This window comes from Marmota marmota, unplaced genomic scaffold (assembly GCF_001458135.2).
Source record: "Marmota marmota marmota unplaced genomic scaffold, marMar, whole genome shotgun sequence".
In the NCBI taxonomy this organism is placed as follows: Eukaryota; Metazoa; Chordata; class Mammalia; order Rodentia; family Sciuridae; genus Marmota; species Marmota marmota.
The window spans coordinates 8,346,594-8,361,986 of NW_026000185.1; the positions used below are offsets into that span (position 1 = coordinate 8,346,594).

The window sequence follows — 15,393 nt, forward strand, 5'->3', positions numbered from 1 at the left end:
AGGGTAGCGGGCGGAGCAGGGCAGAAGGCGGAGCGGCTCGTGCACGAACCCCCGCCCTTAAAGGGGCCGCGTGAAGGTGCCGGACTGGCACGTCTCACTGGCGGCGCTCCCAGCTGTGGGGCATCTGGTGATGATGCGATGCTGCAGTGCAGAACGAGGTCGGCGGTCTTTGCGACCTCCAGGCGGAGTCCTCCGTGAGCGGTGACTTAGCCCTTAACAGGAGAGAGGGCGCTCTGCCTTGGGTGCTAGGGAGCTTTACTGGGGGCCTCTCTGCATGGGGGTGGGGGTCTGTGCTGAGGGTATCTGTAGTGAAGGGGAACCTGTGCTGAGGGGTGCTCTGCACACGCTGGAAGCAAGGGAGCTTCTGCGTATGTTTGAAGGTCCTCAACCAGTGCCTGGAGAGGTCTGGGCCGGTATTGGGAGTCACCTTCATCCTAGGGAGTCTAAGAAGAGAAAAGGGGTGAATTTAGCAGGGAATGGGAAGTAACAGTGCCCCCAGGTGGATGCAGGAAGCCTGGAGGCCCAACACCAGGTCTAAGCTGGGCAGGGTGGAGGAAGGTCAGCTCCACTCCAGCCCCAAGGCTACTCAGAAATCAGATCCTCTGTGTCCCTTGCTGGGCTGCCCCAGGTTGACTGAGGCAGGAGGATAGCAAATTTGAGGCCAGCCTGGGTAACTTAGTGAGACCCTATCTCAAATTAAAAAGACTGGGGATGTAGCTCAGTGGTAGAGCGCCCCTGAGTTCAGTCCCCAGTGCTGTAATGTGTGTGTGTGTGTGTGTGTGTCTCTCCACCTGGCACCTCTTTACTTGGAGTAAGAGTTTTTATAAATGTAATCAAGGCAGCGACTTCAGTATGAAACTATCCTGAATTAAGGTGGCCTGAGGGTTGGGGCCCTTTTAAGGGAGAGATCTGGACACAGAGGAAGGCTGTATGAAAATGGAGCATAGGGGCTAGGGTTGTGGCTCAGCGGTAGAGCGTTCACCTAGCATATGTGCAGCCCTGCATTCGATCCTCAGCACCACATAAAAATTAAAAAAAAAAAAAAAATTGGAACAGAGACTGGAGCAATGTGGCCATAATCTGACAGTCTGGTTTCTAGAGTAAATAAATGTATTTTCTAAAAGTCACCATGTTTGGGGATAATTTGTTATAGCAGTTAAACTGATATACCCAGGAGAGTGGTGGAAGGAGGGATGGGAGGGAGCGCTGCATAGGGCCTGAGAAGGAAAGTGGGGATGTTGGACCCCCACTGGATAGTGGGGGGCAGGCAATGAAAAGTGGGCAGATGAGCTGGGACCTAGGAAAGAGGCTGGGCCCTGCTGTTGACTTGGGGTGAGGTGGGACATGGCCCACAGGCCCTTTTGTGAGTGAGAATGGCATAGGATTGACCCTCACTCATCAGGCATTGCCTAAGCATCTTCTGTAGGCCAGACCCCAAGACAATCACAGGCTGGGAGGAGGGGAAGTGTGTCCAGGGAATAAGAATGAGGATGAGGCAAGGGCCAGTAGGTGCTGCAGGACAAGGGAATCCCTTGTTTCTTTCCACAGCATACAACCAAGGACCTGTGGCTTGCTGAGTCTTGGTGATTTGATCACATGTGGAAAGGTGGCCCCTGCTATGGTGCCTCCTACCCAGTATACATACATCCCTCAGGCCTAAATTCAGTCTCTGGCACTTGACTTCAACAAGTTCAACCCTGGCTATCCAGGGGAATGTTATCCCACAGAGGTCCCAGACAGCTGCTAGCATCTAACACACTTGCCTGCCAGGAAATGTGTGCTCCCACACACGGACTGCGGAATAGCCGCTCCACCACCTCATCTGCTTTTCTGCCAGGCGCTGAGCTCTGGCAGTGCGGAGGCCAGGTGGAGTGATGGATGCAGCAGGAGTGGGGGTGGGGGTGGTATCCGCCAGAGTCCAGTACCATTAAGCACAATGCCATTTGCTGAACACTGTGAACAGTTCCTTAAAGGAGGATTCCTGCCTGTGTGCAGACTGTCCCAGGGGAAGCCTGGGTTGTGAGTGGCACACCTCTACCTAGGTGGTCCCCTGGCTGTCAAAGTCCTCCAGGTCCTCCTGGAGCTACACCCTCACCTGCTGCAGAACCCAGTCAGGGTCACTATCAACACTGTATGTACATCAATATCCACTTCACAGGGCTGGGGCTGTAGCTGGTTTGATCCTCAGTACCACATAAAAATAAATAAAGGTATTGTGTCCAACTACTTCAAAAAATAAATATTAAAAATAAAACAAAGGCATTCAGTCCATTTACAACTACAAAGAAAAGTTGATAAAAATGAAAAAATATATATATATATCCACTTCACAGTGCTGTTTGGAGGAGGGGGAAGCCCACCAGTCCTCAACTGGCTGCTTCTCTCATTTTAAAATATAAATGGACACAATACATGGTGCAGAGGATCCAACACAGTGCCTCACACTTGATAGGCAAGTGCTCTGCCACTGAGCCTCAGCCCCAGCCCAACTGGCTGCTTTCTTGAGGGAGCCATCCTAAGTGGCAGCCCTACAGCATTGTCCCTGGGACTCTTCACTAGCCCTCCCTGGTTTAAACACATTCACATCCCATCCATCCTGGCCATTGGCCAACCTTGGATATGCCCTCAGCAGCAACCACAGGCTAAAGTCCTAGTCAGCGGCCACCCTCAGCTCTGGTCCGCAAGACGTGGGGTATGGGGGTTCTTGGCCAGTCCTGACTGCAGAGCACTGCCCTCTGCATTTTCTGGAATCGGAACCTCTGAGAGGTGGACCCCAAGCTGAGTATTCTGAGAAGCTCCCTTGAGTACACACACATCGCAACGTCAGACTAGATTTCATGGGTCTCTGCTCCCGCTATCTATCCCGCTAGGGACCCTGAGCGGGCGCTGGTCATCTCAGGGTTAGAGAGAAGTCCTGAGCATCACCAGCTGGGTCTGAGTAAGATCCCCCAACCAGGGCCCCAAATCGGGCCCTGCCCATCAGGCCCCTTTCACCAACCCCAAGCAAGGCCCTGCCCACCAGAGGACCTCACTAGGGCCACGCCCACCAGACTCCCACTACGGCTCCGCTCCCATCGACAACCGAGTGCCCATGGTTGTCATGGTTTCCATGGTTAAGGCTCGAATGAAGGTTGTCTTCGGATTTACATTCTCCATCTGTGTTCGTTCTTCGGACTCCTAGATGCATCACGAGACCAAATTCAGGTGACGATAACGCATGCGCTGTGCCCGCTGCGCGGCCGGCTACGTCATAATTCTTAGGTCTTGTGGCAGCTTTTTCTACTCAGCTGCGCCGCTGGTGTAGTGGTATCATGCAAGATTCCCATTCTTGCGACCCGGGTTCGATTCCCGGGCGGCGCATATGATTGTTTTCCCTTTTTCCGATCTCTGGAACCGGCTCCAGCTCACCGCAGCCATGAAGAGCAGAGCAGACTTGAGGGAAGTAGGAAGCACCGGTTCCGGTGCAAGGAGAGACAGGCTCTCTGAAAACACTGGCGCGCAGTGGTGACGCGGTTCCTAACCAAGAGGCGTCCATAAACCAGCAGCATCGGCCGCCGGGGCCCCTCTCGGGGCTGCGGACCCACCCTTTAAGGGGTGTCGCGCGTCCTCGTGTCAGTTGTCCGACTCCCGGCAGCGCGGTGGCGATGCTGGTGGCGGCGGCCGCGGAGCGAAACAAGGAGCCCATCCTGCGCGTGCTGCAGCAGTACGTGGACCCCGCGCAACGCGGCGTCCGCGTGCTCGAGCTGGCCTCTGGTTCCGGCCAGCACGCCGTGCACTTCGCGCGGGCCTTCCCGCACGCGGAGTGGCAGCCGTCCGACGTGGACCAGCGCTGCCTGGAAAGGTGCGAAGGGTGCGGGCTGCCAGAGGGCGGCCGGGCAGGGGTGCGGGACCAGGCTGTGGAAGCGGTAGGGCTGCGGGCCCGCTGCTCAGCCTCTCCAGGCTCCTGGTGAAGCGACTGCAGGGCCCTCTGCCTCTCGCTCATCCGCTGCCCTCCACAGCATCGCCGCCACCACGCAAGCCCAGGGTCTGTCTAACGTGAAGGCCCCGCTGTACCTGGACGTGACCTGGGAGTGGGAGCACTGGGGAGGGATCCTGCCACACTCGCTGGACCTGCTGCTCTGCATCAACATGAGCCACATCAGTCCCTTAAGCTGCACCAAGGTGGGTGGCTGCAGAGATGCCTCCCGAGGGAGTGGCGGCCAGGATAGCCCTGTCTCCAGCAGGGGTTCTCCAGGGTCTGGGAAGGTGACTCACCCTGCCTTGCCTCCTCCTCCCCAGGGGCTTTTCAGAGCTGCTGGACATCTGCTCAAACCCAAGGCTCTGCTCATCACCTATGGGGTGAGTTGTCCTGCCCCAGGGCCTTTCCCCTCTTATGGCCTGCTGGGCTCTGCCCAGGCTCCACCTGGTCCTAGGCTTCCCCTTTTTGGGGCAGAAAAGGGGTGTCCTTTTCATTCTTCAGACCTCAGCCTGCCAGCATGTCCATGGCCCACTGGGGAATGACTGACCCTGGTTCTGTGCCCCCTGTCCATGCAGCCCTATGCAGTCAATGGGAAGATCTACCCCCAGAGCAACGTGGACTTTGACTTGACCCTAAGATGCAGGTCAGAGCTGGGTGAGAGGGGCCTGGCTTAGGGAGCAGGTGGGCTGGGTGTCCCTGGTTGGCCCTGGACAAGACCCTACTTCCTCTCTGCTGCAGGAACCCAGAGTGGGGACTGAGGGACACAGCCCTTCTTGAGGACCTGGGTCAGGCCAGTGGCCTGCTCCTGGAGAAGATGGTAAGGAGGGTGAGCTGGGGTGGAGTGGCCTTCCTGGGGCCCAAGGGCCACTCCAGCAAAGTATTTCTGTAGGTGGACATGCCAGCCAACAACAAGTGCCTGATTTTCCGGAAAGAATGAATCCTCCCCTTCATCCTGCGTGCATGTGCCCAAGTCTGGGCATAAACCAGAACTCCATCCCTATCTCCCAGGACCAGGTTTCTGGAATGACCAGCCCCACCAGTCTGGGCTCGTGGAACCTGGGCCCAGACTGCCTTGGAATAAAGCACTTTCTGCTGCCCACTGAGTATCTACCACACTGTGGGACGGGTGGGAAAAAGGGTCTGGCCTGTGGGGTTGGGGTTGGGGGCATCTAGGGCCTCAAGGGACAGGCAGAATGGAGTTGGTCCCCACCTGTGAAACACGAGGTCCCCAGGGTGAGCTGCTTCTCCTTGGAGACCTCAGATGCAGCCAAAGCCCCAGTTGGTTGAAGACCCCAGCTTGGTAGCAGGCCAAGGGGTGGGGACACCTGGAAGGGTAACAATCCCCCACCGACAGCAGCCCATGAGTTCCAGGGGCAAGGAAGAGCTTTTATTCATCAGAAAGAAGGGCAGGGTGGGGAAGGGCAGGGCTAATCTTGGAAGCGGTTGAGCAGCTCACAAGCCTTCTTCTCCAGCAGCTCTGATATTTTCTTCACCCGCTTCTCACTGGCGGCGCGCACGTAGCTGCCAGGGTCCAGCACGGCCACACCATCTCGTACTTCACCCATGATAACCAGTGGCCCATCGCCAGCAGACACATTGGGACAGGGGCAGGCCCAGTCCATGCCGCTTAGTGTCACCTCCAGGTACTTGGTGCCCAAAAACTTGAGACCCATCTTGTCATCCTTCAGTACGTCGTCCAGAGCCACACGGGCAATGCCGCCTGCAGCCTCTGGTTCCTCCAGCACCTCAGTGAGCCGCCCTACGATGGCAAAGTCACTGCGACACAGGCTCAGTGCCAGTTTGCTTCTGAGGCGACAGGCCCGGCAGGGTGGTGTGCGAGGCACAGGGCAGGCGTCCTCACAGCGCTCTCGGCTCTCAAAGTTGTTGCCATTGCCCTCGCAGCCACTGTATAGGAAGGGCAGGCACCGCTGCAGAAGTGGGCTATAGGCCCAGCGTGGCTCCCAGCCCTGGCAAGGCCCCTGCACCGCTGGCAGGGTGCAGGCATCCCCAGGGCCGCGGGTGCAGGCCTGTTGGCACGCCTCGTATGTCTCGAAGCCCCGGGTGGCCCCATCACACTCGAGAGCGGGGAAGGTCATGCAGCCTCCGCGCTGTGGATCGAAGTTCCAGAGCACATGATGTGGGGAGGCAGGGCCCGAACAGGCCTGCGTGCCAGGCAGGCACTCTGCCAGAGTGGGCACACCATGGTCCTTGTCCCTGGCTGGCTCCCGCTGGACCACAGAGAGTGGGAAGTCAGCCCTCAGCAGGCCTGCGGCATTGCGTGCAGTGCAGGTGTAAAGGCCAGCATCCTCTGGCCTGGCATTGTAGAGTACCAGCTGCCCGATGCTAGTGACCACCACATTGCCATACATCTGATCAGGGCGCAGGATCAGGTTCTCCTGCTGGTGGCTCTGCTTTTCCCAGGTCACAGCAGGTGGCGGGCGGCCACTGACCTCGCAGTGGAGGCTGGCCGTGCCTCCCACATGCACTGCTTGTGGGGAGGGACTGCTGTACAGGGCAGGTGGCATGGGGGCGGCCCCCAACGTAGGCCGGGCTGTGGTCTCTGGTGGCCCTGGACTGCTGGGTGGCCAGCTAAGGACATGCTTGCAGGGCACCACGTGTAGGTGGAGGCCTCGCAGGCAGGCCTCAGCATCCATGTAGCAGCGATTGTAGTAGGTGAGGCCATCGGAGGCACAGGTGAAGTGGGGCTCCTTCTCACAGCGGTCACGGCAGCGGCACACAGGCTGCCCATCCCAGATGTCACAGTCAGAACCCTGCTGTGGGCACTTGAAGCCCTCACAGGAGGCTGCTGTGGTGGGTGCAGCTGGGCCATCTGGGAATCGGGCTGCCACGCAGCTCTGCAGCCCACACACGTTGGCACAGCACTTCTCCGAGGCAGCACAATCCTGGGGGAGGCAGGTAGCTCAGTAGAGCCCTGAGGCCCTCCCACCTGGCCCAGGGTCTCCACCTTGCCCCTGCACCAGGGAGTACAGATGCCTGCAGCTACAGCCCCTGTGGCCTCTCCCTGAGCTGGCTTTCCCTCTGGAAAGTGGAGGAAGTGCTTTTTGTCCAGCATGATAAGCTTCAAAACTGGTCACATATCACCTAACTGAATCCTTAACATCCACAAGCAGGACTCACCGTGGTTCCTTCCCCGTGTGCCAAGGCCCTGGGCTCAATGGCAGATTTGGGCTAGGGTGTGGCTTAGTATGAGGGAGGACCTGGTTCTGCCCTGGCATCATACAGAAAAAAGCAGTCCCCCACCATCACAGATGGCCATGTGCCAACCCTCTGGTCACCCCTTTCCCAGTGTGAGGGAAGGGCGATGGCCCACAGTAAGATTGCTGTGCAAGGGAAAATTCAGAGGCCTGTGTCCACTCTGGTCTTCACAGGATAACTGCTGCCCAGGCAGGAAATAGACAGGTCTAGTGAGGAAAAGGGGATCCCATTCTCAGACAGGTGAGGGCAAAGATAGGGTATGACCCGGGCCCCTTGTATGGGGAATGGCCAAAACCCTGGCAGAAGAATGTGGAGAGCCCCAGTAGGAAGTGGGTTCCTAGGGCTGCCCTCCACCCCCAGGGAAAGGGCTAGGATGGGGCCAAGCACCCAAACTCCTTGGGATTCCCCACACTCACCTGGTCCCTGGCGCACTCTCGCTCACAGGTGCTCTGGGCGTCTACCCACAGGCTGGGGCTGAGCTGGTTGGGGCACAGGCCGGGATGGTTCCCTAGCTCTGGCAGCAGGCCAGCCCCCAAGGCCAGTCTGATGATGAGGAACAGAGGCAGGAACAGTTGCAGGGCAGGCATGGGGACCACAGGGCCAGGGGGCATAGCAGTGTGGCTGCCAGCCCCTCCTGGGGCCCCACAGAGCCCAACACTCTGCAGGCATCCACTCTCTGGAGCTACCCGGCTGGCCCTTCCTCTCCCCTGATTATTCTTTGGGTTCCCCTTTGGCCCCTGAGGCTGGAGCCCACTGCAAATGCTCCCCCAGGCCCCAGTTGGGTGGGTTTTGGAATCTCAGAGCTCTCTCTATGTAGCCCTTTCCCTCCCTAGTCTGTCTCCTCTCTCAAACACTGCAGGCCGCTCCCAGGTCCTGGTCAGCATAGGGAGAGGAGGGGAGGCTGGGGAGGGGCCAGGGCTCAATAGCGCAGGGTCATCGAGGGGCGGAGAAGGGCTAGCTCTGGCCAGAGAGGAGGAGAGGAGGGGGATGACACAGTAGCTGGAATCCTTCCCTCCATAGGCTGAAGTCAGCTGGGGTCAGTCTCCTTGAAGACCCTCCTCCTTCAATTTAGGGGGGAGGGGTGAGGCCAATAGAACTCAGCAGCTTTTGTCCCCACCCTTTGGTCTCCCATGTGGGGGAGTTCAGGCCCCTACCTCACCCCAACTGACCACAGGCCTGGGTCTCCCCAAGGCAGGTCCAAGTGGTACCTGTCACCTTTGAGTCCAGGTAAGGCACAGGGGTGCTATTTCAGCCCAGCAGATGGGGAGGGGGTCTGTTCACTTCCTGGGAAGAACACCACTTTCTACATGTCTCTGTCAGGGTCACAACCTGCCAGCAGATCTTGAAGTACATGTGGAATTTGCAGGGGTGAGGCCTTGGCAGCTCAGGCCCTGAGCCGACACAGAACTTTGCATTCCCAGAGATACCCACTTTGCTGGAGCCTCTGGCTCTGGCTCTGGCCTTGGCCCAGGCCCTTCCTGGGCTGAGCAAGGAAGGACAGAAGTGAGGCCTGCCCAGCACCAGGATATGGCTCCACATGGGTATCCACCCAGGGTCCATAGGGATGGCCAAGTCCAAGGGCCCTAAACGAGCAAAGTCCTACAAACTACCCAGGGCCCGCAAGCACCCAGGAGTCTCTCCCTGTCCCCAGCTGCCTGGCCTGACCTGGGGGCCAGCTGGGCTGGAGGCCCCTCCTCCACTGGGGAGATCAAAGGCTCCTGGCAGGACAAAGGGCGGCCTGGAATTTGCCCTTCCAAACCCTTCTGAGGCTCCAGAGGTCTGGGGGCCCCAGGATGTAGCCCTGAGTCTGACCTCCTGACCCAGGAGGCAGGGTAATAAAGAGCTTGGTCTGGCCAGAATGGAACCAAGAGATGGCTGCCAGGCGCCAATGACTCCTGACTTACCCAGGAGCTATGGGGAGCTGGCCCCTGATAATGAGGGGTGGGTGGCTAGGCCAGCCTACAGATGGGGTCAGGACAGGAGCTCACTGCAGCCTGGCAGCCCCAGTGTGGGGGTGCCCAAGGCCTAGACCACTCCCAAGGAGCAGCATGCGTCCCATCTGCGAAGGGCCATCTGCGGAGTACAGCATCCTTATCCTGCTCAGGTCTGACCTCCAGGACATGACTCACCCCTGGCCGAGCAGGACTCGGCAGAGTCCTACCCTTGGGGTTCCTGAAGCTGTGGCAAACTGTGGGTGCTGGAAATAAGGGCTCCACATGAGGAGGCGTTTCCCTAGGAAACTGGCTTGTATACTGTGCACAGACCAAGCCAGCCCAACCCACTCTCAGCCCTCATATACAGGTATGCAAACCTAGTGTGCCTGCAGGTCATCAAGGTCAGCTCCTGAAGACAAAGGGCTCAAAAAAGCTGGGGCTCAGGTGGGCAGGCACAAAGCTGTGGTGGTCCCTGTGCAGGGCACCACTGCCAGACCCACCACCCCCACCACAGCCCATAAAATCCGACTGACCTTACAAAACCAACAGGGAGGGCACAGCTGAATTACATTTACTGTACAAAGAAACGGAAGAACAGCTCAAAGGACACAGGAATGCAGGGTCCAGCAGCAGTGAGGGTAGTGTTGATATGGTGCACGTGGGACTGTCCAGCTCCTCAAAATGAAGTCTGTGTAGCTCTGTTCACAACTCCAGAGAAAAGGGCATTGCTGGCAGCAACAGGGGTGCTGGGTTGGGAGATGGTGGAGCCACCCCTGACACAAGCTCCCCAGCACAGGAGCCATCTCCCAGTACAGCCACGGTGCTGCATCTGCATGTCCACCGGTGCCCTGAAATACCTGCAGCAGGACTGTCCTGTACCACGTGCACTATGAAGGACCCAGAGAGAGGGGTCCCAGCCCAGGGAGGGCTCCTTGGTGGCTGGGGCCCTAGGGCAGGAGGTAGAGTTGAGCACCAGTGAGGCCGAGGGTGGGGGTGCCAGGCAAGGGGGCAGCACTGAGAAGGACCAGGCCATGGCTTCATGGGGTGAGGATAAGGACACTGTGCACCGGCACAAGGGCTGCTGGGAGGTCCTCCAGAGGGGCCCAAGGTGCAGACAAGGCTGCTGTCCAGGCAGTACCACTAAGAAACAGGTCAAAGAGGTTCCAGTAGCATGTGACCTCACAGGCAAAAGGGCACCACAGATGAGAACGAGCTGCTGGGAAAACAAGTCCTGGCAGTGTCTGGAGGTTCAGATGCCAACAGTGTCACTCCAGTGTCACTCGCAGATCTACAGAAGGCTCTATAGATTTCCTTGACCTGGAGACCTGATCTATGTAGTGAGTATTACTGAGGGTGCTCAGTTATAGCAAGCAGGAACCCTGGAGTGGCTGAGGGGGGTCCCCTCACACCCTGCTTCTCCCCTTTCCTGTAAGTCACACATCCTTGCCTATGCCCAGCACACTGATCTCCAGAGTTATACGCTGGGGCCAAGACCTCTGCCAGAAGCTTCTGGGGTATCCTGTTTCTCACTGGCATGGGCAGTGCCAACACCCCAGGCAAATTTGATGTAAATCTAAAGAACTCCTGTTCCGACTGCACCTCCTGCCATCACTCCTCAAGCCCCTCTTTCCCCAGATGTATGGGCCCTCCTCATGGCTGCTGTGGCGTGAAGAGGCAAGCTCACCGCACAGATGCATCCATCTTCCCTGACAGCCTTTTTAAAAATGTACAAAACAGGCAAAATGTTCTCTATATAAATAAGAAAGGGGAGCCAGGCTCCCTCCTGGCCCAAGCCCAGGCAGCCTGGAGTCTGGGGTTGATTCAGACCAGGATCTCCGTAGCACCAGCAGCCCAGCTACCCAAAGGCCCCTGGGCCTCATCCATGGAGTGTGCTCTCCCCTCCACCTAGCTGGGTGTGGAGGAGAACCGGACGCTTCCGAAACAGGCTGTGTGGCCAAGTCTTCCTGCCCGGGAGCGCTCTTCCACCACTGAGCCTTCCCGAGTCTGCAGAGTGGTGCCTGCTGGCCTGCTAGGAGATCTTGCAGTTGCTCCGAGAACAGTTCTGGGGAGGGCTCTGGGGCGGGCGGATGGACTTGGACCTCTTGAGACTGTTGCCCTTGCTACTGCTGCCTCCAGCCCCACTGGCCAGGGAGTAGGAGCGACCATGCATCATGACGGCATTCATGCCGTTAGCCATGGAGAACGACTTGAGGTGGCTTTTGATGGTGACGGGTAGTGGAAGCTTGTCAATGAGGTGCACTGGGGTGCAGGAGACGATGGCACGGCAGCAGAGGTCCTGCAGGCTGAACACTGTGGCAGGGGGAATCAGATGGGGGCCAGGAGGCCCACTAAGGTATGTGCTGAGGAGCTGCCCTCTCCCAACCAGGACAGGGCCCTGCCCTCAGTCTCCCAGCACAGACACCGTGCACAGAGTGGCTCCCTCCTGCCTTCCCTCTTAGAATAGAGTGCACTGCAAGGTGCTGCTGCGAGACCAGCAGCCCTAGAAGCCATGGTGGGGCAGAAGCCGACTTGCTCTTGGAGCCACTCTGCAGCCCCTCCCGTAGCTCTGGTTAGAGTGCAACTCAGCCCAGCCTGGCGGCACCCAGCTCAGGTCTGCACAGTCTGCAGATGCTCCTGTGGCAGAGTAGGCCCAGGGTACAAGAAGGTTCTCTATGGCTCCTGTTAAGAAGGGAGGGGTTTGGGCTCCACTGTGACCACCCGTTTGCCCAGCAGCCAACTGCCAGGAAGCACGGGTCAAATGGCCCCATCTCCTATGGTTTCTGGTCGAGGTATGGAATAGGGCAGGCAGAACACTGCAAAGCTGCTGGCGTCCCATCTCCAGAGGGACCCCACATGCAGAACTGCTCACTGCATGTAGCATAAGGGGACTGTGGCTCTGGAGGACCCTTCCCATTTTCCCCCCAGCACTCTCAGCTCCACCCCCACATCGCGCCACCCACCTCGATTGGGCCTCCAGATCTTCTCCATTCCATGCCGCATAAGAACAATGCGTGAGAGTTCGGTGAAGGATTCAATAACATTGAAGTTGCACAGGGGGCTGACCTCAAAGAACGTCATGCAGTTCTTCTCCGCATAGGCACGGGCCTGCTCGGTTGGGACTTGCCGCTTGAAGGCCAGATGCAGCCGGTTCCCAACAAGGATCCGGGGGACCCCAGGTGCGTGCTTGGGTTGGGGAGACACACAGTATTCAGAGGCAAATCTCAGGACACACCAACCCCTCAGTCTTGAGCAAACCCCCATCACCCACAAGCTATGGAGTGGTCATAGCAGGCAATATACCCAGGTACAGCCTAGTCCTGTGCCTTCCCCTGCAGGGGTGCAGACCCACACCTACCTCATCAATCTCTTTGATCCACCGGTCAATGCCATCAAAGGACCAGCGGTTTGTGATGTCATATACCAAAAGGATCCCCTGCAAGGGAGACATATAGAGGTCACCTACAGAGGTCACCTAAGCGTGGACCCAGTAACACTGGCACAGCAGACTTCGTGGGTTACTAGCATGAACATCAGATGGGAAATGTACCTGCTGCCAAACAAGGGGGCGGGTGGGGAGGGGACCTGAAGGAAACCTTCTGTAAGAGGGGGTGGCTCAGATACTACTCCCTCCCACCCCTGAAATGTCTTCAATTTCTGATCTCCAGGCACAGCACAGGCATTACTCTGAAACCATTCAAACATCACAGAAGCTAAGCTGCAACACACCCAGGTATGGGCTATGTGGCCACAGAGCTGCAAGATGGGAGCTGAGTGTCCTTGCAGTCAGTCCAGCAGTGAACTCTGCCCCAGGGGTACCTGGGGGCTGAGCAGAGCTGAACAGAGGCATTTCTGAGTCTTCCAACCAGAAATCTGCAGAGCAGGGTGTTAGTTGCTACAGGAGCAGGTTTTCATGAGGGCTCCCCGCAACCAAGCTGAGCAGGATCTGCTTTGGGGTCTTTCCCTGCTACATCCCTTAGAGACCAATTAGCAGGAGCTCAGCTCTGGGCTGTCTCACCTGTCCTGAGTATCTCTCAGCAGTGACACCCTCGTGGCTCTCCAGCAGGCACCCAGCCACCACAGTATTCAGCAGCACTCTGAACCCACCCAGAGAGCCACAAAGCTGCATATGACAGAGGACAGGCAAGGGCTGAGAGTGTAGGCAAGGGCAGTGTGCACCTCAGGGCCAGGGCTCAGAGCCTTCCCCTCCAACACACCCTCTCGTTTCTGCAAGACCAGTGTGGCCCCAGGTCTCCTGCCTCCTGTGGATAGCAGGCCTAGAACAGGGCCGCATCCACATCCAGGAGGAACCCCTCTAGCCCAGAGTGGAAACCCCCAGGCAAGGCACCCCTATGAAGAACTGACCAACCTGAGCCAGATGGGTGGGCAAAAAATGGTAAGACTTACAATAAATTAACACACATCTAGGTGTAAGCTCTGTTGCTCTGGCACAGGGACCTGCCTATCGTTTGCTGCAAGGAGAGGGGTGGCTTGGGGGGTTCAGTGCCTCCTGAAGCATCATAGCAAGCCCTAGTGTGGCAATCTGAGTCGGAGCCCAAAGACTCCCCTGTCAGGTGGGGCAGCCCAGCACTGCTGAGAGCCAGGAACAACTACATGGTAGGTCGACACTCACTGGGAAAGCCGACGAGGTAAGGCATAACAGTCATGCAGAAAATGAAAATAGCAGAAGTGCACTTCACAGGTATGATGGGTGGTCAGATAGTGAAGCTCAGGGCGAGAGACGGCTGAGTGCTGTGCACAGGATGATGATTTTTCCCCCCGGTACAGGGAATTGAACCCAGGGGCACTTTACCACTGAGCTACATCCCAGCCCTTTTTACTTTGAGACAGAGTCTTGCCAAGTCCTTAGCACCTTGCTGAGTTGCCCAGGCTGGCCTGAACTCACAACCCTCCTACCTCAGCCTCCTGAGTCACTGGGATCACAGGTGCGGCCGCTGTGCCTGGCACCATATCTTACAGAATGAGGATAAATATAAACACAATACTGCACAGAGAAGTCTGGGTGGCAGGTGATTTCCACTTTCTTTCTTATGTTTTCCCCATTTCCTGCAATGACACTTGTGTCACATTTTAAAGGAGTGAGTAGAAGGCTCACTGAGGCTGGACAGGTTGGCTTTGGCTTCAACTGTGCCCTGAGGTGGTCGAGAGCCCTGGCCACCCCTCCTGGCTAGTGCCAGCAGTCCCAGTTCTCCTCTTATGTGCCCTAAGCAGGCAGGCCCTTTCTGGTACTGTCTAAATCCAATCAGTTGGGGTTATGAGCAGAAGAGGCAGGGTGGAAGGTCACAAAGACAAAGGCCAGCACTGGTCTCATTATAGGCAGAAAGACCCAGTAATCATGGATTTGTCTGGGAAAACTATTTGGGATGAACCAGAGGCAGGATAGCCAAGAAACCAAAATGTGGTTCCTTTTTTTTTTTTTTTAATTTTAATATTTATTTATTTTTTTTAGTTCTTGGCGGACACAACATCTTTGTTTGTATGTGGTGCTGAGGATCGAACATGGGCCGCACGCATGCCAGGCGAGCGCGCTACCGCTTGAGCCACATCCCCAGCCCTGTGGTTCCTTTTTATCAGAACCAATCCCAAAAGAATCCCAGCATCACTCCTGTGTTTCAAAGAGGCAGAACAAGGGGAAAATAGACTACTTACCACATTTTGCCTTTTTAGTGATGAAGTAATATATGCTCTGATTTTTAAAAGCTAAGTAGTACTCTAAGGCATAAGTAAAAAATGTAGGTGCTCCCTTCCTCCAGCCCCCTGAGTGTCTCCCAGAGGTCCCCATGCCTCCTGGCTCACTTCTCACACTCAGGATGTCCCCTTCTGAAGCTCAGACCCACCCTCTCTGACACGAGCCAGTTCCCAGCCTCAGATGCTGCCTTTGGTAACAACCTGCCGTAAGGACCCTTGGAGCGCCCCTGTTTTTGCTCAGCTCAGCCTCTAGGATAAACTCCTGGAAGTGTGACTGCTAGGTCCAAGCAGGGATGCCCTTCTGTTATGACTGCTTTCTGATCTCCAACCCACATGCCAGAAATACACAGGCTGGAGGCACAGCTACTCTGAGTTTCTGACAGATACATGGACCTATGTTATGAACTGAGATGGAGAGGTGCCTCAGTTAAAAACAAAACTTAGGGGCTGAGGACATAGCTCAGTTAGTAAAGTGCTTGCCTTGCTTGCATACACAAGGTCCTGAGTTCAATCCCCAGCAGCCCCACCTCACACACACACCAAAAAAAAAAAAAAAAAGGTGATTCCACGGTATCATCC

General features: G+C 56.9%; 3 protein-coding genes and 1 non-coding gene across 10 annotated transcripts in view; 2 read left to right on the plus strand and 2 right to left on the minus strand.

Annotated features, from left to right (window-relative positions):
- Window positions 1-3,249: 3,249 nt before the first annotated feature.
- Mettl26 (methyltransferase like 26) lies at window positions 3,250-5,057 on the plus strand. Its single transcript, XM_015491017.2, has 6 exons — window positions 3,250-3,841; window positions 3,999-4,161; window positions 4,279-4,338; window positions 4,534-4,601; window positions 4,697-4,775; window positions 4,848-5,057. The coding sequence occupies exons 1-6, from the start codon at window positions 3,645-3,647 to the stop codon at window positions 4,893-4,895; spliced, it is 615 nt and encodes a 204-aa protein (XP_015346503.1). The 5' UTR covers window positions 3,250-3,644; the 3' UTR covers window positions 4,896-5,057.
- On the plus strand, window positions 3,290-3,360 carry Trnag-ccc. Its single transcript has one exon. It is a non-coding gene; the product is annotated as a tRNA-Gly (tRNA).
- Window positions 5,058-5,323: 266 nt separating the features above from the next.
- Window positions 5,324-9,224, minus strand: Wfikkn1 (WAP, follistatin/kazal, immunoglobulin, kunitz and netrin domain containing 1). The gene is made up of 2 exons (XM_015491019.1): window positions 7,591-9,224; window positions 5,324-6,861 (listed from the first exon to the last, which is right to left on the minus strand). The coding sequence occupies exons 1-2, from the start codon at window positions 7,783-7,785 to the stop codon at window positions 5,386-5,388; spliced, it is 1,671 nt and encodes a 556-aa protein (XP_015346505.1). The 5' UTR covers window positions 7,786-9,224; the 3' UTR covers window positions 5,324-5,385.
- Window positions 9,225-9,663: 439 nt separating this feature from the next.
- Rab40c (RAB40C, member RAS oncogene family) overlaps window positions 9,664-15,393 on the minus strand; it is a 36,155-nt gene continuing 30,425 nt past the window's right edge. For 4 of the 7 annotated variants that reach the window (XM_048789468.1, XM_048789470.1, XM_048789472.1 and 1 more), the window contains 4 exons: window positions 13,124-13,228; window positions 12,464-12,541; window positions 12,069-12,291; window positions 9,664-11,418 (listed from right to left, as the gene is read on the minus strand). In XM_048789468.1, the coding sequence (XP_048645425.1) occupies window positions 11,138-11,418; window positions 12,069-12,291; window positions 12,464-12,541; window positions 13,124-13,228 (687 nt within the window). In that variant the 3' untranslated portion in view covers window positions 9,664-11,137. The remainder of the gene's footprint in view (window positions 11,419-12,068; window positions 12,292-12,463; window positions 12,542-13,123; window positions 13,229-15,393) is intronic. The other 3 variants (XM_048789469.1, XM_015491020.2, XM_048789473.1) reach the window with 1 other exon arrangement.